General features: G+C 44.7%; 1 protein-coding gene across 4 annotated transcripts in view; it reads right to left on the bottom strand.

The window, feature by feature from the left end:
* Positions 1–25458, bottom strand: part of RGS20 (regulator of G protein signaling 20) — a 40982-nt gene extending 15524 nt beyond the window's left edge. Inside the window, exons 1-3 of one of the 4 annotated variants that reach the window (XM_040587672.1) lie at positions 25274–25458; positions 24776–25190; positions 6936–7280 (exon numbers count right to left, since the gene is read on the bottom strand). In XM_040587672.1, coding sequence (XP_040443606.1) covers positions 6936–7280; positions 24776–24892 — 462 coding nt within the window. In that variant the 5' untranslated portion in view covers positions 24893–25190; positions 25274–25458. Of the gene's footprint in view, positions 1–5584; positions 6332–6935; positions 7281–24775 lie in introns of those variants that run through there. The other 3 variants (XM_040587671.1, XM_040587673.1, XM_040587674.1) reach the window with 3 other exon arrangements.
* Between the last annotated feature and the right edge of the window lie 265 nt (positions 25459–25723).

Genomic DNA, 25723 nt, shown 5'->3' with positions numbered 1-25723 from the left:
AAGTTGCTGTGGGAAATCAAATCCTTGAACAAGACAGTCAGTGTCCAGGTGGCAACAGGAGTTTCTGTTGCAAAGGTTCTTGTGGTGGTGTTGGCTGGACCAGATTGAGACTCTCTGAATTGTGCTTTACTGCGCAGTTCTTACATCCAGCTGGTCCATGCTCCTTGCGACTGCTCCAGCAGACACGTGATCCATCCCTTGTGATCATCTTGAGCTACATACAAAACATCTCCTAACTACCTAAATTCATACAAAAGACTGCGCTACATGATCATTTCCGCATCTGCAGGAAGTTTCTTCTGACTACTTACAAGTGGCTGGCTACTTACAAGTCTCATCTGGCTACCTGCAATCTATGTAGAGTTGGATCAATTTTGCAGCCTTGGAGGCTCTGGAAGGGCCATATTCTCCACTCTGGATGTTAATCAGCACATTGAAACGTAAAGTCAGTTGTCTAGGCACAGTGAGTCCTGCCTGAAGGAATCCAGAAAACTGTCCAGATCCCACACGGAGTGCACCAATTAGTCAGATAACTGGGAAAGGGGAGTAGGAGTTGAGTTGATCAGCTTGTCTCTTGTTTGCTTACTGTTTCACATCAATCTAATGTAGTATCTATGCAGATGCTTAGATGCATAATTTCTGGATCTCACAGGAAGAGAGAGGTCCTTCTCTAATGATAACAACAAATTTACTCCATTATAAAAATGCCTCTAAAAAGCAATGAACCAAAAATAGAGGAAAAATAATGGCACGTGTTCTTGCTTCTTATCCACTAGATAGCATCTATGATTCATATAAAAAGTACACACTCATATTACTGAGTGCTAGTAAGTAAGTAAAAAAAAAAAAAAGGAAAAAAAAAACCCCAAAAACAAAACCCAGGGACTTAAGCAAGCATCTGAAAAGCTACTTTTGACAATAGTGGAAAAAATACTGTATGTCTTAAGAGTAATGCTGAGGTACTGGAACAAGTATGTCTGCCATACCTTTTCCTCTCCAAGGCATGCCTGTCTGACATTCAGATTATGAGGCATTTCTGTATGTGACCTTATGAATGCAAAGGAGTGTGAAGGTCAGGAATGAAAATTATTTCCCTGGTTAAAAGCACCTCAGATAATACTTGGCTTAGTTGTAACATTTATAGTATTTGCTAATCTCTCAGTAGGAAGGTGGGCTACCAAGAAAATAGCTTCTCAAAGGAGGAATATTTAAAACCTAAGCCACAAATGTAAAATTTAAAAACAAAACCAAACCCCAACCAAATAAAAAAAAAAAACCCAAACACAAGAATACACAGAAGACTGTAGAAAATGATTTTATGCTTTTATCCTCATTTTATGCTAAAGCACAATGACATTTTCTCAGCTCAAAGTGCAAAGATTCTATTGCTTAAACATCACTACTTAGATAGGATATTTCCTCCTTGTACACATTACAATCGGGCAGGTGTGCAAGCCTTAACTTGTCCTTAGGGCTGATTTGCATGGCCACAGCATGAAGCTTTTGCAGGAACTATACAGCCTGTGAAGCCCTGTGCTATAATGCTACCTGACAGCCAGTTGGAGTGAGTGCACAGATGTAGATCATCATAGTCCAATTATTTTTCAGTAAATACTTCAGGCCTGATCCAAACTCCATCAAAGCAATGAAAGCCAAATATTGGTTTCAGGGACTGTTAGGTGAGGTGGTGTAACTCTTGCAGTTGCTGCTTTCTCTTCAAATCCCTGCAATAACGATAACCAGTGAGTTGGAAGAAAAGAGATTCTGTCCTTATCTACTATTGTCATAAGAGGCTTGCAACTTGGGTCAAGCTCAAGTAATTCTCTGAATCTATATTTTATTAATTTAGAAATACTTGGAGGAGCTGAGGAGCTGCAACATGCTCCCACTGAAGCCTGTGGCAGTTTATTGTCAACTGAAATATGAACGGGAAGCCTGATGCTCATGCTTTTTTCTCTTCATTGACAAATTTGACACACAGGCTTTCTGCATCAAGCAGTATACTATTTTAGATGGAGAATAATTGTAATATATGTTAATGAACTCACCCACACATATGCACATGCTTTAGGCAGTTACTGGATTGCCCATTTAGTGAGTTAAGAGCAAAAGCTCTTTGCAAGTGTTTTTGTATTGTTGAAGACGTGGCATCTTGTAATGGGGTGACTGAGATGGTTGAGAATTTACAAAGGCAAGATGGAAGTTAGCAGAAAGGAGACTGGCAGCCATGCAGAATAAAGCAGCTTCTTATGTCACTGCCGCGTCTGAGTCTGTCAAAAGCCTAAGTAGATGAAATTGCAAGAGAAAGTATCCTTCCGTGAGTTTTAAAAAAAATTCTGGGATGCCTTTATGTAAAATGTGCAGAAATTGAGTGCCTTTACCTGTTTTATTTATTTTTCCAGAGGAGCAGCAGCTCAGAGGAGCTGGGTTCATCTATCCAGATTAAAGCATTGCTTTACATTTCAAAAGGAACGGCTGAAAGTGTATCACACCCACATAGTTCCAGGTAACGGTGCCTCCATCATGTCACCTGTAACTGAGGTGTTTTTCTACCAAGGGCTTAGATGTCTTCTGCTCCTTTTTCTTTGCTATTCAGTGCTGCACTATTTGGCTGCAAAAAACTTCCCGCACTGAAGTCTTTCTCTGAGTAAAATCTGACTTTCTTGTTAAGAAACATAGTTACTTGGGGTTTCAGTGGGATTTTTGTGTGTTTCTTTTTAGAAGGATGCTCTATATCTCCTCTGGTAGTACTGTAAAGTAATTCCTTTGGATTTTACCACAAGAGACTTCACTGAAAACGTTACTCTAACGTGCAATTAGCAGGGTCACTCTCTGTCATTATTTCTCCTGTAATATGGGAAAGGCAAGAGATAATTTTTTTTTTTACTGGTTGCATTGAAAAAGCAACAAAAGCAACCTGTTACTGCAGTCCTGCTGTTTATGTGGGTACTGTGACAGTGGAGCAGTACGAATGCCAGTATGGATGTAACTTCATTCCATGCTGAGTCCCTTCACAAACCAGGTCACTGCAAACTGCAATTAAGTTAAATCAGTGTCAAATCCTCCTCTGCACAGCACAGCACAGCCTGTCGGCATCCCTTGCCTTGTCTTCCGTGGCAGCTGGAGTCAGCCTCGCTGGATGTATGTCAGTTCACACTGGCTGATCAGCTCTCTCAGAAGCAAAAACAAACAAACAAAACCCCAGGCTTCTCCAGTGCTGGGAGTTTTACGGCTGCTTCAGCTCTGCTTTGGCTAGCTTTAATGTTAGAGGAAATATTTGCTTCTAGGTATTTTTATGCAGCTGGCTTTAAAAAAAATAAAAAAATCCATTCATCCTAATATTTTACAAACCTCTTTACTATGCAAACAGTGAAACTGGTGCACATAGCAGATTACTCTGCTCACTCCCATCATCTCCTACTGGCGCTTGGTTGCATTGTGCTTAATTATGAATGGTCTCCAAAAAGCCCATTTTACTGTACTATGAAGTGACTCATAGCACACAGAACTGACAACTCACACTGGGTACTGGAGTCACATGGTGCTGTATTAGTCTGTGACTCATTTCATATTGTACTCAGTGCTGAGATCTGACTCATATCGAACTGTGTGAGGAGCTGACTGACATTGTACTGGTCTGAAAGCTGGTTTGAATTGGGATGACTCATGCTGGAGTGCATTAAACAGTGATTCACATACCGTTTCCTATTGATTCCGATTGTCGCGATTCACTTTGGATTGTACTACACTGGCATCTGGCTGCTTTGGTAGGGTAGGCACCGCGGTAGCTACCCTCTGCCTCGAGTTCAGCTGTGGTTGCCAAATGGCGCCATGTCAGCTGGGAGGAGTATTACCAAAGTCAATTTAAAGCTGAAGTAAAGTCAGAATTTGGCTTAACGGACCATCATTTTGGTCACAATGCTTTCTGGACTTCTTCGCTTCACCTGGCTATGACAATTTTGAAACAAGCCTATAAACAGAAAGTTAAGAATCACGAGCTTCTAGCTAAGACTAGTCTTGCTCCTGAAGGTGAGATCTCTGCGCTATTGCGAAGACCTGCTGCCTCCTTGGGATAACATTTCCTAGTGACGAAAGATGGGATGATTTTTATAATATAGTTGCCTATGCCTCGGGTTCATCAACTTGTGACCTGGGTTCCAAGAGACACAGAAACCTTACACTGTGCAGATTCCTTCCTGGTATTTTAAGCCGAGCCCCTCAAGCATCACCACTCACTCCAAAAAATGTGCACTGCTCTTCAAGGGACAGAGGTGTGTAACAGCCAAGGTGATGCTTCCACGATTAACCATTTGGGACCCAGAGTAAAGACATCAAAATAAGTATTAATGGTCGAGTAGATAAGTAAGCGAAGGGGAAATAAGGTAACTGCTCTCTCATCTTAAAATAGTTTATAAAACCTAGTGCTAGTTTTACATTCATTTGGCTTCAACATGCTCTTAGTTTGGAAAGACATTCCTTATTTTAACCTGACCACAACTAGTACTCAGCTGATAGTGATTTCGGTGCTTCATTGAATTGAGCTAATGGTTACTGGGTTTTGGTTCTGTAGCAGACCCTTGGTGTAACCGGTGCCACAGTACACAGCTCTGCGAAGTGCTGGATCTGATGCTGATGTTCTGTTCGCGCAACAGGTACAGAGGTACCAGGCAACTCCTCGCCATTATGTCATACTGCTGACACCGTATGAAAAGTTTTGATCTTACATTTTTCAACAGCAGAAGTGAAATAACGGAATGGTTACGTCAAGTAATTCACACGTATTAAATTACTGCAATTCTTACTGGCACACACAAGGATAATCTTATTTCACTTTCTGCAGTTGTGTCCACTTTCCATTACCTGCTTTTTCTTACCTGCTGACGTTAACTAAAGGCAGAGCTCAGGAAGAGCTCTTTCTCGCACCTGGGGATGGGTGATGTGGCAGGCTGATACTGAAAGAGTACACGGAAACACTGCCTTGCTGCTACTCGTGTCTAACGTTGCAGGGGGCCGAGGGCCCCGAGAGCGGGCGCGCCGCGGGACTCCCGTCGCGGAGGTGTGGGAGGGATGGGGTCTCCAGCCGCACTCGGGGAGAGACGAAGAGGCCCCGGGCGCACGGCGGGAGCGGGGCCGGCACCCGCGCTGGGGCGAGGGGGGCAGCGCGGGGCACGGCGCGGCCCCGGGGCGCGGCGGCGGGTCTGAGCCCGCGGGGGCGGGTGCCTGCCCTCGGTGCCGGGGCAGCCGGCTGGGGCCGCGCTGGGAGCGGCGCCGGGAGCCCGCGGGGAGGGACGGGGCGGTGCGAGCCCCGCCGCTGGGCGCTCCCGGCTGGCGGCTCCCGGCACTCCGGGAGACCGGGGGAAGCGCCTTTCGCGCCGGGTCCCTCCGGCTCCTCCCGGGCAGGGCGGCTGCGGCCGCTCACCCGTCTCGACCGCGGGGTCCGCTGGCAGCGCCGCCCGTCCCGTCCCGTCCCGCTACACCCGGGGCGGCCCCAGCCGCGGCGCGGAGGTCGCGACTGCCAGCGACGAGCCCGGGGTGCGGGGCCGCAGTGCGCGGCGGCCGCCGGGCGGGACCGAGCGGTACTTACGGTGTCGGCGGCGGGGCCCCGCCGTGAGTCTTCGCCCGCTTCCCCTCCGGTAGAGGCGGGCTGGGCGCCCGGGGACGGCGGCTTGCCAGCCCCGCGCATGCGCCCGGCCCTCGCGGGCTCGTGTCACGGTGCCAGCCGCGGACGCGGGTGGGCTTCGCTCGCGGTGACCGGAGCCGGGGGGGAGCGAGGCCGGCAGCCCGCGCTCCCCGCCCCCGTCCCGGCACGACGGGGAGGGCTGCCGCCGGGCCGCCCCCCGCGAGGCGAGCACCGGGGGCCGCTGCGGCTCAGGGGCGGTTCGCAACGGGACTAGCCGCCGCAGCGCCCGCACCGCGGCGGCGGGATGGGGAGGGCGCGGGGGGAGCCATGGGGCCGGCGCCGCGGGGAGGGATGCCGGAGCAACCGGCGTGCGAGCGTGTCTGCGCTCGGGGGAGGGGGTGGGAAGGGCCAGAGGAGGCGGCGGTGCCGCCGCGGGGCTCGGTACTGGTGCTTTAATGTTCATGGAAGCCTTAAATGAGAGCCGTGCTTATAAACCCGGGATTGGAGCACGCCTGCATTTTAAGTAACTGCAGGGATACATCTTCCCTCCTCCCCCAGCTGCCTCCTGTCCGCCTGCAGCGCACAGCTCGCCGCCGCCGGGCTCTCTCGGTCTCGTTCTCCCGTTTCAGCAGGGCACGATGTTACCGGCGGCTGCGGCGGCCGCCCGGCGCGGCCCCGGGGAAGGCGGGTGCCCGGCCCCGCCGAGCTCGGCCCTCGCCCCGCTCCTCCGGGGCGGCCCTCGCGGCAGCGCCCTGCGCAGCACCACCACGTTTTGGGGACTATCTCACCGATAAGGTCCCGCCACCGCGGCCCCCCGTGCAGTCCCAGACGCCGTCTGCCGGGAGGGCGCAGCGCGCCCGTCGGTGGGACATGGGTTAACGGGGCGGCTGGGGCTGGCTTTTGTCACCGCCGTCCCCGGGCAGAGCTACACGGTCTTCCCGTGAAACCTCGACTGATCTGGTGCATGAACGCCCTGCGCGTTCCCGGAGCTGGGCTCCCGGTTCCCGGGAGACCTGGCGGGCAGCCCTGCCGTCGGGGCTGCTCCCTTGCCGCCTGCGTACCGGGTGCGGAGCACGGCGGCCGCAGGACCGCTTTGCTGGAGCCAGCGGACCCGGGGAGCGATGGGGGTGGCAGGTGGGGAGCAGCGGGCATTGCCTGAGGAGCCCGGGGCTCTCACCGTGGGAGCTCACCCAGCGCCCCCGGCTCCCACGCCGCTGCCGGCTGAGGGCACGTGGGCGGACAGCGGCTTCCCCTGTGCGGGGAGGGGGGGGGAGGAGGAGGAAAGGGCGGACGCGGCCCCACGAGCGGTACTCACAGCGCCGGGCGGCTCGGGGGCAGCGCGGGGCTGCGGCGACGCGGCTCCGTGGCACGCCGGGCATCTCCGGCGCTCCGGGGGGAGGCGGCTGGGCGGCGGCGGGGCTGGGGCCGGCGGCTCAGCCCAGCGGCCCCGCAGCAGGGCGGCGAGCGGGCAGCGGGCGGCCGCCCCGCTACCGGCCAGCAGCGCCGCTAAGCCCGCGGGGCCGAAGCGGGGCCCCGGGGCGTCTCGACGGGGCGCCGAGACGAAGCGCGGGCAGGGCCGGCGGGCGGGGAGCTGCGGCCGCAGGAAGGGGCTGGAAAGCAGAGCTGACAGCGGGGCGAGGGGCCCGGCAGGCCTCGGAGGCTGCGGCGTGCGGGGGAGGTGCGGGAGCCGGGGTGCGGGGCGGGGAGAGAGAGAGAGAGAAAAACACAAAATAAGCATTACCGGGGAGGGGGGAGCAGGCGGGCGCCCTGCATAGCCCAGCCCCGAGCGAAGCCCCTCCGCCGCACTGCTAACCTGAGCGGTGGCAGACTGGAACCCTCACCAGTCTGTCCCCGAGTGCTCGGGGCTGCTCCCTCCCCCTCCGCGAGCATGCTCTGCGTTTTTAACTTTTCTAAGGCGGCCCTTTAGGGTGAGAACCGAAGGAGACTTTTTGTACCGAGCCAAGTGCCCCGTTGGGGTTCAGGGCCGGCCCTGGTGCCAGAGGAGCCGGGGGACGAGGCTGGCCGCTTACACGGTACACGCAAAGAGCACACCCAGCAAAGCCCCGTGCACAAATCCGGCCGCGCTCGGCGGGAGGAGCCGCCCTGCCCTGTCCAGGGTCCTGAAACGGCCCCGCCGCGGCTCGGGGGCGGCCGCGAGCGCAGCCAGCTCCGCTCTGCAAGCGGCAGCGCGGCACGGCCTTCCCCTTCCTTGCCGAGTGCCATTGTCCTAGAGAGAGGAAGCCACCTTACCAGAGAGCATGAGCCCGGAATAGGAATAGACAGAAATCACTGCCATTCGGGCTTTGCCTCTGTTTCCCCTAGCCATGATTGTTGCCTGTTTCTCTTCAGGGCTCCATCTTCTCATCAGAACCCATCCCTTCCCGAAACATCTTCCCCATTTCTGGCCTACAGCCATTCTTTTGACATCAAGAAGACAGAGAGGAGTTTAAGTCTGCACAGTGTGAAGAAAGCCCTTCCCCCAGAGGTGGCACTGCCCTTGAAGACCAAAGCTATTGCTGCTGCAATAGGAGAAGGTGCCGCGGTGCCATTTGTGCCAGGGGAAAGTGCTCATTAAAGCTGCGACCTGCGAGGAAAGCTGCCATTCCTGCACATAAGGAAAGCTTGCTGTTGCCTAGCAGCAGAGTTCCCCTAGGTCTCTTCAGGGAGGTGGACCGGATGGAAGCTGGACAATGTTTCCAGGAGAGTGGAAAAAATAGAAAGGCTGATTCCTACCCCACACCCCCACTTAGTAGCTCTACTGCCCAGCGGCAAGGAGCCCATCTGCAGATCTCTGCCCTTTTGGTCATGGCACAAAGCACATGACTGGGATGTTAAATAGGCTTTTGTGCCGAATTGCAACTGTCAAGGCTCAGGCAGGACTATGGAGGTATTCTAGGCTTGACAATTAGGATCAAGTGATACTGCCTCAGTCCTTGGCAGAGAAAAGGGAAGAAAGTCTCAGCAAGTGTACCAAGGTGGTTCTAAGACCAAGATCACAACACCTGTTAACACCACTGGCTTTTGAATCCAGCTCCTAGTCACTCTGTCAGGAAGGGCAGTCATTTCTGTCCAGTGAGTGGATGTGATTCCCCTAAGCCCTCTTCAGACTATGGACCCAGGTGACCTTCTAAATCTTCGCATGTTCAAGTTTAAGTTCACATAACAAGCTCAGATTTAAAACGCTGGCACAGTGTAACCCCTTTGGAAGGTATGGTCTTGCTCCATCCTTTGCACTTCTGTCAGGAGGGTCATGATCAACTAATACCTTATCTTAAAGACAGCTATTTTTTCAACATCAATGATGCATAGTGATAGCGCATCATATTGTGTAAAAAAGATGGTACTCATGCTCCCCAGCATGAATGGTATTAGACAAACAAAGCCACCTAAGCTGAGTGTCTTCCAGTGCTTGGTGTTTGCAGATAAATCTATCTAGCTCTGCAGGTAGGTACATCTTCATCACTGCATATGTACACAACCACCTACATTCCAAAACAGCTGAGGGGCTTGGAGGCCTAAAGTCCTCTCCAAATTGGTAAGATAAGCACCACCTTCTCCCTGAATAATGGATGCAGGCTGATGTCCAGATGCTTAAGACAGAACTGCAAGTGCTTGGACTTCATTGAAATGGGGTTTAAAGTTGAGGGACTTTAAGAGCTGAAAGACTCATATTGAACCCCTTTGCCTAAAAGGAATCTGAGCACACTTTTCTCATCTGTGAAAGAAAATTCCCTGTCATCAGAGTAGCTTGTTGGTGACCTTGCTCTTAGTCCCCACCACTGCCCTACTTTGTACAGGTTAATTCAACTTCACTAGGACAGAAAAGTCAAATATGAACATCCTGACAATCTAGTTAGGCATGTATCTAGGGAGTATTGGGCCTGGGTCTTGCTTCTGTTTCAAAAAACATGTATGGAAAACAGAGTTTACATTTAATAAAATTATGCTATATAGTGGCCCCTTTGTTTGTAATATACAAGGTAAACATTAATTCAGGGCTCAATTTCAATATTGATATTAACTACTAGTATATAAGGCATTAGAAAAAAAAATCCTTTTACTAGACCTTCCTGAACATTTTGCATTAAGTCTGCGTAAGTTATTGATGAACTTTTAGAAGTGAAATCTATCCATCATGCCATGGTGTGGTTTTTTTTTTTTTTTTTTTTTTTTTTTTTTATTCTGCACCAGAAAGGAATAGGGCACCCTTGCTGTTTAATGTTGTCCCTTTGTACATTTCTTAGACTCCAGCCTCTCTCTTTCTGGAGACATGTCTAGTTAATGTGCTTTCATAATTTTGCCTTTGTGGGAATGAAGAAACCTGTCATTGTTATTATTACCAAAAAATTGTATGGCACATTTGTTATTTTGTTCTCATTGAAAACGTTAAGAACAGGTTATAAGAAAGGTAATAGAGTATCTGTATTTTAATAACATAATATTCCAACATTCTTTCAGTCACACTTCAATGGCTGACAATGCATATATTGGCTCTTTTGGGACCTGGCTTGCTTTAAGGTGTTAGGACACATTGCTGGGCCTCATACCTGAACTTCTGCTCCTTGCCCCAGGAGAGGTAGAGTAGCTTACAGGTACTACTAGTCTATTTTAGTGTTTCCTGCTCACTTCAATTGTTAAATAGAGAGTTTCTAGACCATTGAATGGAGCTGATTCATAGTGAATTAGGGAGCAATTCAAACAGAAAGTAATAAGCCATTTTTGACTATTTTCATTCACATGAAAGTGCACTTGTTACAAATCACTTTGAAGACTGATAGGCTTTTCTGGGAGAGGAGATCTTTTCAGAAGTAAAATGAGTTTCCAGGGACTTTAGTTGAAGTTCAATTTTTTTAATATACCAGCAGTATTCTAGCATTTGCTTTATCTTATTCCTTAATAAAAACTTGAAAGGAAAATAAGTATGTATTTTTAAAACACACATTTTAAGTAACCATATTTTGAAGTGAACATAATGCCAGTGATATTATGGGAAACAGCACTGCTGAACTTTTAGATATTTCTATACTTTCAACATCAGTTTCTTACAGATACAAGTAGTTTTTCTTAATGGATCTATTAGTAATTGGTTTCCAATAGAAGATGTAGGTTCAATGTTGATGGGAAGCAGAATAAATTGGAGTCTTCAAATACGTAAAACTAATCATAGAACTGCACAGGTCCACAGAGCATTAACCAACTTGTCCCACATGTAGGGATGGCTGTTTGTACTTGATTTTTTATCAGTATCAATAGCAATGTGTTAATTTGTCAGCAGAATTTATTTTGTGTAAGCCCAAGTGTGAAAGTCACACTGGGAAGTTCCTCCCAATGCCACATCATTCATACTGTCAAAATGGAACTGTGCAGCAGCACATACGCAGTGCATAGGGTTCCTCTTAGCCTTTTGCTGGAGGATTAAGGTTCTTCAGGGTCTTATGCCAAAACCTGTGATTGCATTATGTTAGGACTAATGCTTGAAGAATTATCATGAGCCTTGGCTTAGATCTCAGTGCAGCTAGAATTCTTTGCTATTGATGGCTCTGCTTAGTACTTTGCTAATTATTTCAGCACTGTAAGGTTATTTTCTAGGGTGATGCACTTTCTCAGAGTTGGCCAATTCCAGATGTATGCTCTGCCAAAACTCTCAGCTTCAATATTTATATCAGTCAATCTGTATTCTGAAGTCTCAGGAAGTCTGGAAATTAGCCTCTGCTGTCACCACTGACAACCCTGTTTCTTTTCCACTCCTACATATCCCATCTTTGTTACTTCTAAGGAAGAAGAAGCTTAAAGAGAAATAAACTTTGAGATGGAATTAAATATTAGAAATAAAGAGATGTTTTCCAGTAATAGGACTGAATGCTGGGTTTCAGAGCATCAGTCAGCTCTGTGATGGCTCTGCTACCCATTCTGGCCCCAGTCCAGCTGACAGGCACCGTGGGCTTTGTAAGCCCTCAAAGAGTTCTGTGGCACAACTCATGTGCTTAAAATCCTTGGTGACTCAGAGTTTCTGGCAGATTGAAAGACTACCTAGGAAGCTGGTGGCTTGGACAAAGAGGGTCTAATTACAAGTTGCAATACGACACATACAAAAAATTTAAATCTTTGCTGAAGTACGACTGCAGGAAGAAACTATGTCATTCATTTCCTTTGCCGTGTTTGACAAACTGATGCCTCACTGTATTCTGTCTGACCCTCTCACATTATGCATGTCAATAACTAGAAAATAATGCTAGCTACATCTTTATAAATCACAAGGTTAACATACATCTCTAGTTCTATTTTGCCCATAAACCTTTGAATTATTTGGAATCATTAAAAACCCCTACAGGTTTCGTTTGATTTTAAAAAAAAGTTCTCCCATCACAGCAACGCTTCTGTCAGTGTATGTCCTGATGACATCCTAGAACCTGTACCAAAGATCTGGGCAAAATGTTGACCAGAAAAAGATTAGCTTCTACATCTAAAAACTGAGAGTTAAGGAAGCTGCTCAGTAAGTCATTACACACTTCCAGAAGGTGTCAGTGTGCACCTACAATTTGACTGGGGAACCTCAACAGTTGAGGATTAGTGCCAAAGCACTATTCCTTCTTGTGCTATTAGAGGTCCTTTTCTCTGCCCACAATGGAAATTAAATGAGCTAAAATTGGACACAAATATTTTCCTTTTTTCATGATTAGAAAAGGAAAAATATCTCCATAGTATCAATGTCACTCAAGAAGTACCTGTCCAGCCATGGCCTGCAAGAGTATTCCTGATATTCTGGGTCACACAATGTAATTATTACACAGGATTCTTGCCACACAGATACTCAGCAAGCAATGGATATAATTAAAGAATAATCTAAAACTGACATGACTGCAATTTTTAGGTCTAGAAAGTAGCTTTTAGTTACATTCCAGAGTGATTCAGAAAGGAAGATTGATGGGGCAATTTGGAACCAATGTTCCTGAACAGCTTGAGGTTTCAGAGTAGTTCAAAGTGAGTCTGAAAGCCCAGTTGCACAACGTGGCTGCACAATAATATTCCAGTTGACAAGATTCATGAGGAAGCCACTATCACTTCTGCCATTGACTTTTCATCAGATTTTGGACCTTCGAAAACCTGGAGGAACTGGGGAAATTGCGCAGCCATGTTAAAAGGCTGATGGGAGAAAATGTACTCATAGAATGGGGCAGAGAACACAAAAAAGAGATCACAGCTAAAATGCACCATAATTCCATTGAAGAACAAAAGAATAAAGAGCAGGCAATGAGAGACTGCTAAAGAATATGAGGTTAAAAAACCCCAGTATCAGGAACGAGAACATTCTAGGCTAATAGATGCTGGCATAAAAAGCAAACTACTTGCTTCATTGCAGACTAGTTTGAGGTATTAACCAGGAGTGTTTCTCTAACATCTTAGAAAGACCTTTGAATGACAATGGGAGGAAGGGGAGCTGGTCTGTATAGAATGACGGCGAGGAGAAGGTATGGAAAGTTTTGGGAAATGGGAAAACTTCAGGTGATACTTAGTGTACTAAGGTATCGATGGTACTGAACAAGTACTGATTTAGAGAGGTTATGTTATCCTTGTTTTGCATTTGCAGATACCACTGCAGAAGTGATTGGAAAGGCCTGGGGCTTCCTTGTGGAATCTCTTACTAATCTTTCCTTCCTGGATGCCTTATGCAATTTTACCCATATAGGAGTGTATGCCTGGATTAGAGAGGCTGTGATTGCAGACAGTACAAATTACAGGTTGAATGTCATGCTTGCTTTGGGCTTAGGAGCAGACTTACAAATGGTACCTGTGGTGCCAAGGGAGACCTGGAAACCGATACAGAGGACCTCAAGGAAAAAAAAAAAACCAACAAACCAGGGGGTGGAAAAAAACACCTCAGAAGAACACTGAGTTCTTCTGAAGTTGGTGAAGGCACTTGATGTGTTCCTGTGAAACTGCATTTCTCCTGTCTGATGCTCAGAGAGACAGACACTCTTTTCTGCAGGCTGGACCTTCTCCTCCAGCCACTCTGGGGCTGTCTGTCACGTTTCCCTGCCTTTGGAAATATGCTGCACTTTGCTGTGGAGTCTCAGAAGGTCCTGAGAGAGAGAGAGCAGCAGTCCAGAGGGGTAGAAATTTGGACAAACCTGTTTTTATATCCCATCTTTATGCATCATTTTTCAAAACAACTCATTAACAGACCACACTTATGGTGGTTTCCCTGTTACACCACTGCTTTGAAAGACTGCATCCTCCTCCTGGGTGGACAAAAATGTTCCTCCCAACCTCCTTTCTGCATGCATTTCAAATCTACCTTCCGACCTAATACAGAAAAGACAAAGTGAGACTGACATTTTCCTGTCTGCAATAGTCCATGTTTTTTTCTCTGATCTGTAACACCTTTAACTTATTTCTCCTAATGATTTGGAAAGGCTGGTAAGAACCCAGTAGAATTTGGCTTTTCTTTCTGTTTAAAAGATGTCTGGCTTAGAATCCAGTATGATACTTGAGAGAGCACAGGTTTTTTATGAGTCTGAAAATTTTATAGTCTGAGCATACCACTGTTGGTCAGGTAAATCATTCAAGCAGATGCTGTTCTTGTACGTACATGAAGCGCATGCATTTATCTGTGCAGGGTCTGTATGAACAGAATAAACAATGCACAAAGGTGGCTATTCTGTCTAGCAGAAAAAAATAGTAACCATCTTTCAAAATCAAAAATTTCAGTGAACATGAAGAAATGCTAGTTTGAAGAAACATCCCTGGCATTTAAGACTGACTTACTGTATCAGTCTTCTGATTGGAAAGCTATCTGACTATTCCATGCCAGACTGTCTAGAAGGTCTGTATGTAAGTAGAAACACCCTTTTACCTTCTTATTTAGAGCCCATATTAAATATAGAGGTTATAGATGTCCCATTTATTGACATGATATGCAGAATCCTGGGTAATGTAGATCAGTAAATGGAACAAGAATTTGCAAAAGAAAAAAATAGGACAAAGGGACAGAGATGAGCAACTCCGCTGCTTCTCTGGTGCAGTCTGAGAACCTGTGTGAATCTGAGCACAAGTTCCAAGTAACCACAAGGCAAAAAGGGTGCAAGTGCCAAAGCTTATTTGGGATACTAAACTCCAGGATTGGCAAGGAATCCCTAAAAGGAGATACTCTTCCCCAAAGACATCCCTCCTAGAAGAATGCTTGTGTTTAAACAAATCAGTTTGGTAATAAAAAGAGAAGACCATGGATTTTACAAACTCAGGCACTGCAGTGCAAGAAAATGAATACTTTAAAACATTATAATCCTCCTACCTCTCATAATAAATGAAAGTCATTATGCACTTCAAGAACAAATACTTATACTGGTCTAAGTCTGATCTACTGTTTTTGCTCTTGACTACCCTCAAAGGAAACAATGAAGCTGACAGAACATTAAGAACGGTTTTCTTCTTTATTGAGTCCTAAAGTAAATCACACAAGATGTCACAGGAAAAGTCACAGCTACTTCCTGAAATTAGGCTGTGTTCACAAAGGGAACTGAATGAATAATGGAAGTTGAGCCTCTCCTCTTTTTCTGTATGAATTTCTCAGCCTACACCTGTCATCTCTAGATTCCCGAGAATATTTTTCATCCTTCTTGTAGGCATAATTAAGCACTTGCAACAGTGAACCAGGAAAAGTGATCTGACATTTCCTAAGATCATTGGCTACTGCTTCATTGGACAACATCACTGGGCAGCTCCTGGTTTGCTGCAGTCTGTTCTTACCTTAAGATGTGATATGGTATTTTAGATTTGCTTTATTTTGAGAATAACACCAAAATGACAATATTGAGAACAATTAGCCTTCTGAGCTGTTTCCAACCATATCTGGTGGTAGTCCGAGGATCTGTTAAGTTAAAGATCTCAACATTGAAGTTCCTGAAAGTTTCATTGGAATCAGGACCCAGCACAGGGATGGGCTGTGGGAAAGGCCAGGCCTTCTCAGATATCATAATCAGTAGTAATCAGGCACAGACCCACTGTGATCCAGGCTTCACCAGTTCACCTACTCACCGATCCTTGCCATTTCCCAAGTTTTACCCTTCAGCATACCTTTTGGATGAGGCTGATGGAAAAATAACATTCTGCCTGCTTCAGCATTAAGTTTCAATGCTTGTGTTGAAACCTACAGTTACTTACATTGTACATAAACAAGGTGCTTTCATCCCGTGCAGCCTCTGGGAGAAGAGTCTGTGGGATGGTATCTCACTTGCATTTCCTGGCTTGGCAGAGGTTTGGCTTTGATGTGTTCTCAGGAGGATGCACCTAGCAACCTGAAGCTGGGCTTCAAAATTAAGATATTTGCAGTAGGATATTCTGATCTCTTTTTGCATCTTTCTTTTGACAGGATGAAGCTGATTTATGAAGACATGCCAATGAATGGGAGTAAAAAACTGTCCTGCTATTGCACAGAAGGGACCAGCAAAATGTAGGACTGAGTAAGCATTAAATGGCTTGCAAAACAATTTATTTTCCCCTAGAGTCTTTGAATTTTGTGTGGAAAGATATTGCTGTGAAAAAGCATGTATTGATTCCTGAGTTTTGTTGTTTTGCAGCATTTATGGGAAATGCATATCATGTGGCATGCACTGTATACAAACAGGCAAGAGGAAGGAGTAAATTACCCTTCATGTTCACTACATATACAGCAAGGAGTAGTGGGTTTAAACGGCAGACAGATATTTCAGTTAAATATGGGTTTTCAGTGGTAGGGTGGTGAAGCACTGGAGCTGACTGCCTAGAGTGCAAAGTCTGTGTTAGTGAGGTTTTAAAGAGCAGGCAAGGTAAACCCATGCCAGGAAGGGCTTGAGGATGGTTGCTCAGATGACACTTTCAAGCTCCCATCCAGAACTCCCTTTGATGATACTACACCCCACATGATTCTCCTGGTCACTGGAAGGATTTGCTAATTAGGTTGGACTGGCCAATACCTGCAACCTGGCACTCAAATCCCTGAGAAATCTGAGCTGAAAAAAAAGCCCACACCACAATTCCTCTTTCACTTGGACGTGAGGTGTATTGGAAATAAAGCAGAGTGTGATGGGAACACTATGCTCAGGTGATCTCTACAACATGATGGCCTCTAGGAGAAGCCATAAATGAGAGCAACATCAGCTGTATTATGTCTTAGCATTCTGGGGCTTGTAATGCACAATGGTACTTCATTTTACTGAAGATCATCTACTTTCATCAGTCTGGGTGTGAGAGACCTATCAGGAAATAAAGATCAATTCCTCCTGACTCACAGACACCCAAACTAGATGTCTTTTTAAGGCAGCCTCCATGGTCTTCCAGAGAAATGTTGCTTTTCCCCAGTATCCTTTAGATAAACAGTTGATTCTTGCTGATGGAAGGATATCCTAAATTACTACATTTGTAAATCTGAAGTTACCCATATCTCAAATTACTTGATTTAGATTTAGGTTGGGTGGGTTATTTATCAATCAGTGTGACATTTTATTGCACTTAAAGAAGGTCATCTTATATTAATGAAAGCAGTCTCTAATTCAGGTCAGTCCAGGATTGTTTTGCTGGAAAATTTCTGGAACTAATGTAAAAACAGTTTATATTTTGAATTTTGTATTCATTAAGTTCTTTCTGACAGTAATACCCTAATCAGCCCAGGATTCTACATTTTTCCATTTCAAAGGTACACAGCTAAAAAGGAAATTGTAGGACTATTTCAAAGGTAAAATATGTAAATCACTAAATTAGAAAAATACATGATTGCAAATTAGTACAAATTATCTCTGAGGGCTAGAAAATTTGCACACCATTAATATGCAAGTAATCCATCCATTAATATGTAGTACATTATTATTTTGACAACTTCTACAAAAGAATGCCCTCTGCTGTCTGCACAGCTATTATTTGCTTATAGACAACTCTGAGCAATGCAGCTAGCTAGTCTCAGGACTGTGTTTCTGGATGCAAAAAAATATATTTTATGAATTAAAAAATATTATGCCATGTAATTACAGAACAGTTTAAAAAGACAGACATGTGAAGAGCTCTGTTTCACAGAATAGTTGAGGTTGGAAGGCAGAATCTGCAGATTGTCTAGTGTAACCTTCTGCTCTCAGGCTTCCTAGGACCATGCTGAGCAGGGTTTGAATACCTCCAAGTACTTCAGAACCTCTCTGGGCAAACTGTCCCACTATTCAACCCACCCTCTCCCAATAAAAAAAAAAAACACACCAACTTTCTGCCTGATAGAATAATTCCTGCATAAGCCACATTCATCTGTTCTTACATTTATAAGATGCTAAAGATTAAAACATTTTTGAAAGGAGTTATATTTAATGGTTTGAGCTGCCTTTAGCAGACTAATATATTATATATTCAGAGGAGATACAGGGAGAAGAAAATCCCAAACCAAACATGAAAGATATCTGCAAGGCTGCCCAGGGGTAGCAAGCAAGTGGTAAAAACTAGTCCTATCCATGGATACTAGCAAAGCCAGTGGCTTGTTGCGTGTCTTCAGGACTAGGCCTGCTAAAGGGTACCCTATGCACAGCACATTGTGCTCCTCTATGGCTCCCAGAAAGACCCACAGAACTGAAGTAGATACCAGTGCCTGCTCCCTCATCCTGCATGGACAGAGCTGGTATCTAAACAGGCCATCCAAAAAATGACAACACACTGCATGGGGAGCTGCATCACAGGAACAGATGAAAGTCCCAATTGCAGAAAAGAGTGTTCATGTGTCTCTTTCAAAGGAAATTACAGGACTGATTTGGCTCTGTACATGCATTAGCCTTCATTTGGGAGCCACAGCCCCAGATATGGCCAGCTCCCACCGCCAGACCTACATATCTGAGTGATGCTATTAGCATATTTGCTGGAGAGACAGGACATACAGCCTTAGATCCTTCCTCCGCTCTGAATTTGCATGGGTTGATCTCCTAGACTGGTGGCCTAGCTGCTGGAGGCTGTCTGTCAGCCTCAGAATGCCCTCCCTGGCTCAGACCCTGCTAACCAGAAGGGCAATGAGAATGACTTTCCAACCTAGCTGCAAAAGACCTCCCTGTGGATTTTGGTCTGGGCCAGCTACCTGTTAAAAAATGGAAATATTTCTTATTGAATCTCAGACGCTTGTGTGATAAGTGCCTTGAACACAGTCAAGCGTCACCACTCCTATACAAGGAATATTGAATTATACAACAAAAAATTTCAACACAAGGGAAGGAAGGGACCCCTGCTATCCTTCTCACAGACACACTGCACTAAGTGGTTAGGTGATCCTTCTGGTGCATACGGTTTCAAGTCACTTCAGGGGAAGTTTTTGAACCTGGACTTCCCATAACCTGGGCAACAGCTGTAAGTGCTAGGCTGTCAAATGAGAAAGCAGTCCTCTGTCCTGTGTCGGGACAAGGAGGCTAATTTCAGGAGCACATTTGGGTCCATGATTCACAAATTAAAGGAGAGGCCTATCTCTAATGTCATTGCTCATGGTGGCTCATTGAATCCTATCCTATATACTCAGCTATGCTTATACATATGCAATACAGACCCCACATGGGCTCTGGGGGACACTAGCACACCAAAATCCTGCATGCAGTGATGTAGATCACAGGGATGACCACAGCCTGTAGTGAATAATGCTGGGTTTAGCTATGAGAGTAATTATTTAATTGTTATCAATGTTTATTTTGGATTCTCATCCTATATTTTTTACTTCCTCAGCCAATACAGAAAACTGTAGGAGCTTTACCCAGCTAGCAGATTTGGACCATGATAAACATAAATCATTCAAAGATGAAATGTTTTTCCATAGTTACAAGTACTATAGTTAACAGACCTCCCACTTCAGATGACCAGATGGAAGGGAGGATTCTAACCCCCCAGATGAGTAGTACAGTCTTTTTCATAGCATGGATGCCCTGACCCCAATAAGTGCTAAAAACCTGGGTATGAAGCAACTGTGAAATATTGCTTCCTGTGCCCCAAGAGTACTTTGTGACTTCTGAAAGCAACAATTAATGAAACAAGTTTTTCCTTGGAGGAATTTTCTTGCAAACAAGAGAAACCACTTCCAGTTTCTGCCTGACCCCTCTTGCAGGGTTGGGTGCTGACAGGCCTTAATCCTCCTAATAGGTCTGCTGACAAGATGTGCACCAGTATTTTGCTGGACACTGCAAGTCTCAGAAGGATTTATACTTTATGGTTGATAGTCTAGAAATATGCAGGGCTAGCCCTTTAACTAGTACAACCACTTCAGGGACAAGAAAACCTGTTGTTATAAAGGATACATGCCAAGAAAATAAAATTAACCAGCACAGAAGACCACACAGAGATAATGTTCTCCAGCTTGTCCTGAAAATAATTTTGCTTAAAGTAAAATCATATGCAGTTGGTTTTAAAGCTATTACCTTAGTCTTTAACTACTCAGGAAAATACCCACCCTTTTTCCTAACCAGAAGTATAATGTATTATCAAAGAAGTTGTCAGTAAGATGGTTATAATTTGGTGGTCCTAAATATCCTGTAATACTCCTACTTCTCTCCCAGAACTCTTCCCCTCTTTGAATCAGTGCTCCTGAATAAAACAGAGCATCAAACATGCGACAACTTTTACATCTGCTTATAAGAGTAACTATTTGGGCAAAGACAAAGAATGTTAGCTGCCAAGCGATTCAATCCACAGCCATACAGTTTGCATCCCCTGCCCATCTCAAACATAAGAATTAGATAAAATGTGACTATTAAGCCATGTTTCAGCCTATTTATCTAATTAAAACACCTGTTCAAAAGAACAGAAAGAATGTGTTCTTGGTATAAGTTACTGCTTGGTTTGTTCCTATGACACAATCACAAGCTTTAAGACCATACAAATGCTACTGTGACTAAGTATGAAAAAGAGACTTCAAATAAACACCCCTGACATGAAAATGTACTTGGCAGAGATTATATTGACTGAAGAGGGTGAGTATATTGATCAATAGCAGGACTTTTCCTACCGTTACAAAAGATAAAGACAATATCCAACTTGAGAGGGATTGTTAATAGTAATAATAATTAGTGACTGGTAACACTCACCACCTGATGACACTAGGGTACTTGGCAAAGCAGTGCAATCATTCAACTGGCACAGCATCCTTTGCAAATAACATCTTTTATCATTTTTGACCTTTCTGGAGTTGTTTGTGAATGGAACCCTATTTCAGCAAACAAATCATGATTCATAGCAGTTGCCAAATGATTTAGATGAGCTATGCATGGTCACAAGCAGCTTCCACATTACATGCAGTGCACAGAATAATGTTTGACATCTGCAAACCCAAAGGATTTCTGCAGAGCTAAGATTAGCTAGATGAGGGAAAACGGATACCATGCTTCCCCTGGGCTGCTACTCCCGACAGTATGCTTGTGGCCATTTTGGTTACTGCCTAGTTTCCCAGACAAAACTCAGAAGGGTAGGACTGGGCAAGCAGAAAGGCAATGCTGTAACTGGGTTATCATTAGGCATCAGACTACAGGCTGATTTTTAAGGATGTGCAATACTTGTTCTCTGCCTCTCCTTGACAGACACCTTCTCACTCAACACTATGCTTTTCTTCACCTCTCTGCTCCATGCCTCAGGGAAGAAAGGAAAGAAAGATCTTACCTGTAAGGCAAACCTCAACAGGAGCTGGAAAGGATTCTGCTTACCAGCAAGAACAGGGTTGCTCTCTCAGGTAAAGTAAGCAAGAAGCCAAGGGACTCCCACAGCACTTGAGCAAGGCAAACAGGACAGAAATCGCCAAGCAAGGTCCAGATCATAAGGCAGCATTGCAGCAAGGAAGTCAGCCCCTCAGCCAAGGGCTAAAATCAGGTTCCATAATCAAGCCTACACTGACAAGGGACAGCCAAGTTCAAGGCAGGAAGCCAGCCCAGGGTGGGGGTTAAGGTCTCAGCCAGGTAGCTCCAGCACCAAACGGGGATGACTATCACTCAGCCAGAGACCAGAGCTCCAGCACAGCTCAACCAAATAGAGAACAGCCCTTTGGGGCCAAGCTTAAATAGAGCTGCTGGGTTCATGAGCGAGTGTGGTGGCCCCAGGTGAGGCTGCTCAGGCTCATTAGCACTTATTACTGCCCTCAGAGTTCTGACACTGCTGTCCTGTTGGCACTTGTCCAGTCACCTGTTGTCTGTAGATGTATTATTCATGTAAACCCAACCAAATCTGTGTATGCTTAGAAACTGTAATTATGTTATAGAAGTGAAATAGGTCTTATCCAGATGTAACCTGGACATGAACTAAAATGTAGAATCTCTGTGGAGAACATTCTCATCCTTTTCTGAGGAAGTGATGGCAGTGTAACAGGACTTTGGCCAAATTTTGTCATTAGGGAAAAACTGTGATGTATTTGCAACCTCTCACTATCTCCCTGTGCAGTGTAATGTTGCTGGGATGTTTATTTTGTTAACTTGCAAAAAACTCATTAGGAGCATACAAGAATGTGTCTGTTAGCTCTGGGTTAAGTAAGTCCTTGCATCTTTGTGTTGAGACTGGTAAAAACCACTTTATTCACTTCTGGGTTTTAACACTTTTATAAATCAAGATGCAAAAATGTCAGAGGGAAAGGCTTTCTAAGTAATGCAAATGGAGATTAGAAATAAACAAGTCACTAGTAAATTTAAATATCATGAAGGTAATTTAAAAGGCCTTTAAACCTCGCCTACCACTTTTCAAAAACATTTATCTTCTAATTCAGTTTCTCTTTGAAATGCATGCTCAAGAATAAATAAAACTAATTCAAGTGTTCTGTTGAAAGATTTGTGTTTGGTTTTTTTTTAAGTAAACCCAATTTATTTAGCATTTCAACTTTTTTACTCTTTGGTATGTTGAATTAGGTGCCAACTTGCTCTCAGAAGCAGCCACTGCTCACATTTGGAAGCATCAAATTCAAAACCTCACCTAAAGTGGAAAGGAACATGGAAATTAATGAGGTCTGGGGAATCAGTCTGATCAAAGACCCTGTCAGTCACACAGATTATGGGTCTAAGAAAATAGTTTGTCTATAGTGACCACTGTCACATATAGAAAAAAATTACCAGAAAGAATCTGAACTTTCTGCAGGCTTTAATGCCACCAGAAAAAAAAATAAAATAATGTGATCTTGTCTGTTCTGGGAGTGTAAGTGACGAACTGCTCTTCAACCTTACAAACTTCAAGTTGATTTCCTAAATACTAGGAAATCATGTAAACCCTCTGTGCCTTGGTTCCCTATCAGTATACAAGAAAGGTATTTGCTTCCTATATGAAGTAAAGCTTGCAATTTATTTTAGTTACCCAGACTTAGAGCTGTACACATTTCCAGACAGTAATTTTTCTAACTTTCAATCACTGACACAGTCCTTGTAGACTCATTAACTACTAGTACTGTTGCTTACTTTACATATGTGAAAGGATTATTTGCTGATACAGTTTATGAAGTTCTGGAGACATGTTTCCCCAGAGCCTCATGCAAGAGCTTCCACATGACAGCAATTTCACCTTAGCTGGGCTCATAAAGTGGTCACAGAGCATCTCCTGGGCTGTCCCTGCTACTGGAGATGACAGCCACACCGGCAGAGCTGCAGCATTTAGAAATGTAAGCACAGAACAAAGTAAATGGACAGATAGTCAGTGGGAGAAGGGAAGCTGGCAGTGCTGGTGTTTAAGGAACTTTGGACAGTAAGTGGCTCTGAACCTTGCAGTGTCATTTAGGTTCCTCTGTAGATAAATCCCTTTGCAGAGCACAGAAATAATAAGTTGTCCTCTGTGAGATGCCCGACTCAGTGCTGTGCACCATGTTCTCAGAGACTTGGCAACAAACTACAATTTCAGGTAAGAGCCATAAAAGCAATCACCAAGCTGAAAGGAACTATTCACTGGGGATGAATGAGAGGATGGCTGAATGAGAAATGACTGGGGAGAGTTGTGAAGAACTCAGTATATGGGTTTCAGAAGCTATGACTATGAAGAGTGAAATTCAGGAGCCATTGTGCCTGTGACAAAACCTTCTCTGCCTTCAATAGGGCCAAGAAGTCCCCAGGCTAGTGTGCTAAATGGACAAATAATGAGACAGAATGACATGAAATTCTGAAAGGTTTGTACTTGGTTCATTACCAGAAACAGTTTCCTGATAGTGGCAAAGCAGGCTGAGTATCTCCTCTCAGCAAAAGCAGTGAAAGTCATTCAGGATTTCTGATTAGTATAGTTTCGTAATTCAAACGAAATGGCCTGCTGGAAATGGACACGCATTGGCTAAGGAGATGGGATGGAGAAGCCAATTCTTGCTTTAACTGGAATGTCTGTAGTGCAGATGTGGAATGGGGAATGGCTTTTTCCCATCTTGTCTTTCATCAAACCTGCCAACAACCTTGACTGGCTGCCTCAGTCCTTCTCCACTCTGGTGCTAAGTTAGTCTAAAAAAGCCCCCAGATGTTGTGCTTCCAAGGTGTATGACTTTGCTATTATGTTCTCTTCCCTACCACTTCTGCATTAAAGTTTTAACAAGTGACGGTTTCTTGCACCTGTCTCTCTTGCTCTGTTGAGATGCACTGTAAATAGCATTGGTTCACCCCGCAGGCAGCTTTCAGGCTTTTGACAGAATCTAATGGGTACATGACTGTTGTTTTTAATTAAGGAAAATGGTTCAGCTCCACAAGTTGACTAAAGGGGATATACTGCAACACCCTAATAGATTTTAATATTATGCTGTGTTTGATTTCTTTGGGATATCTTATTTTGTTAACTACTAACACAGATCATCTGAGGTAGGTAGCATCAGTAAAAAATGCAGACCTCTTCAGTATCTCAACACCATGAAGCAACATGCTTTCCCTCACCCTCTTAACCACAGATTAGCTCCACAAAGTATGAATCATTTTCATGAGTTAGATGGATGTGTTTAATAGGTTTGAAAGCAGACACTTAACAGGAAGGTGGATCACCACCTCCTTTGTCACTGTGGTTGCAACACATCGAGGAACAGAGGGCAGAGGATGAGGGTCAGGAACAAAGAAAAACTACATGAATACTGATGTCTTGGTGACGAATAGTCTACAGCTATTATCTATTACATTAACATTTTCTTTCTGCTGCTTTCCCAATACACCCTTTCCCCCCTCCTTCAGGACATTTGGATAACCCTGGATTTTGTCTTACCTTGAAAATCCACTGTGCTGCTTTAACATCATCTTCATTTTGGAGAGTCTCCTTTGCTTGACAGTTGTCTGCATGGTAGCTGTGAGTCCTGAAGTAGAGCAAAACTTGCCTCCACATCAAGAAATAAAAGGGCTGAACCCAATTTTACAATGACCTTTCTCGGAAAAGCACCACTTTTATTTAATGATGAAACAAAACCAAATCCCAGACAGTGGGCTGAATGACAACAACATAGAGGTGGCTCTTCTTTAAAGCGATGGGCAAATGCCAGGGTCTCTTGCAGCTTGCCAGTCCTTCCTGAAGCCTACACAGTTCTGGAGACAAACAGGATTATCGTCCCTCAGATATCTGCAGCGCCTCATTCCCTCAGCATCGTGCCAGCTTAGAGATTAACGATTTCATAGGTTCTAGTAAGCTGAAAAGGAAGAAGACGGGCACATAGCAGGTGAATACATGTAAGAAAACAGGCTGTAACAGTCATTAAACACATTTTATCACCTCAGAGTGAATGTACTTCATTTACAACTTGAAGGAAGAAGTAACTTAGCATGTAGTTATACTCTGCAGGCAGCACCAAATGGAGATGACTGTTTTAGGTCAGTGGCACCTGTCAATCACATTTTTTCTCACCGACTGAACAGATGGTTTACTGGTAATCCTTCCAGCCCCAATGAAAACACCACATGAGCAGCAGCCATGTCTGAGGATAGAGACAAACTAAATATAAAGACTAAGACTCCAGGTAGATTATTAATAGATTATTTCTCTTAGCTTTATATAGGGTTGCAAGGCTTTTGCTTTCTGTTCATATTCCCTCACTATTTCTTTTTTGTGCTTTTCAAAATACAGATGGGACAAACACAGAAAATTTAGGAGGAATATTAAATTATTGTGGAATTTTCATTCAAATAATTATGTAAGCATTGTTTAAAGTTTATAGTTAGCAAT

Source organism: Falco naumanni, chromosome 3 (assembly GCF_017639655.2).
Source record: "Falco naumanni isolate bFalNau1 chromosome 3, bFalNau1.pat, whole genome shotgun sequence".
Taxonomy (NCBI): domain Eukaryota; kingdom Metazoa; phylum Chordata; class Aves; order Falconiformes; family Falconidae; genus Falco; species Falco naumanni.
The sequence above is the reverse complement of the archived record's forward strand: the minus strand, read 5'-3'. Positions and strand labels throughout refer to the sequence as shown.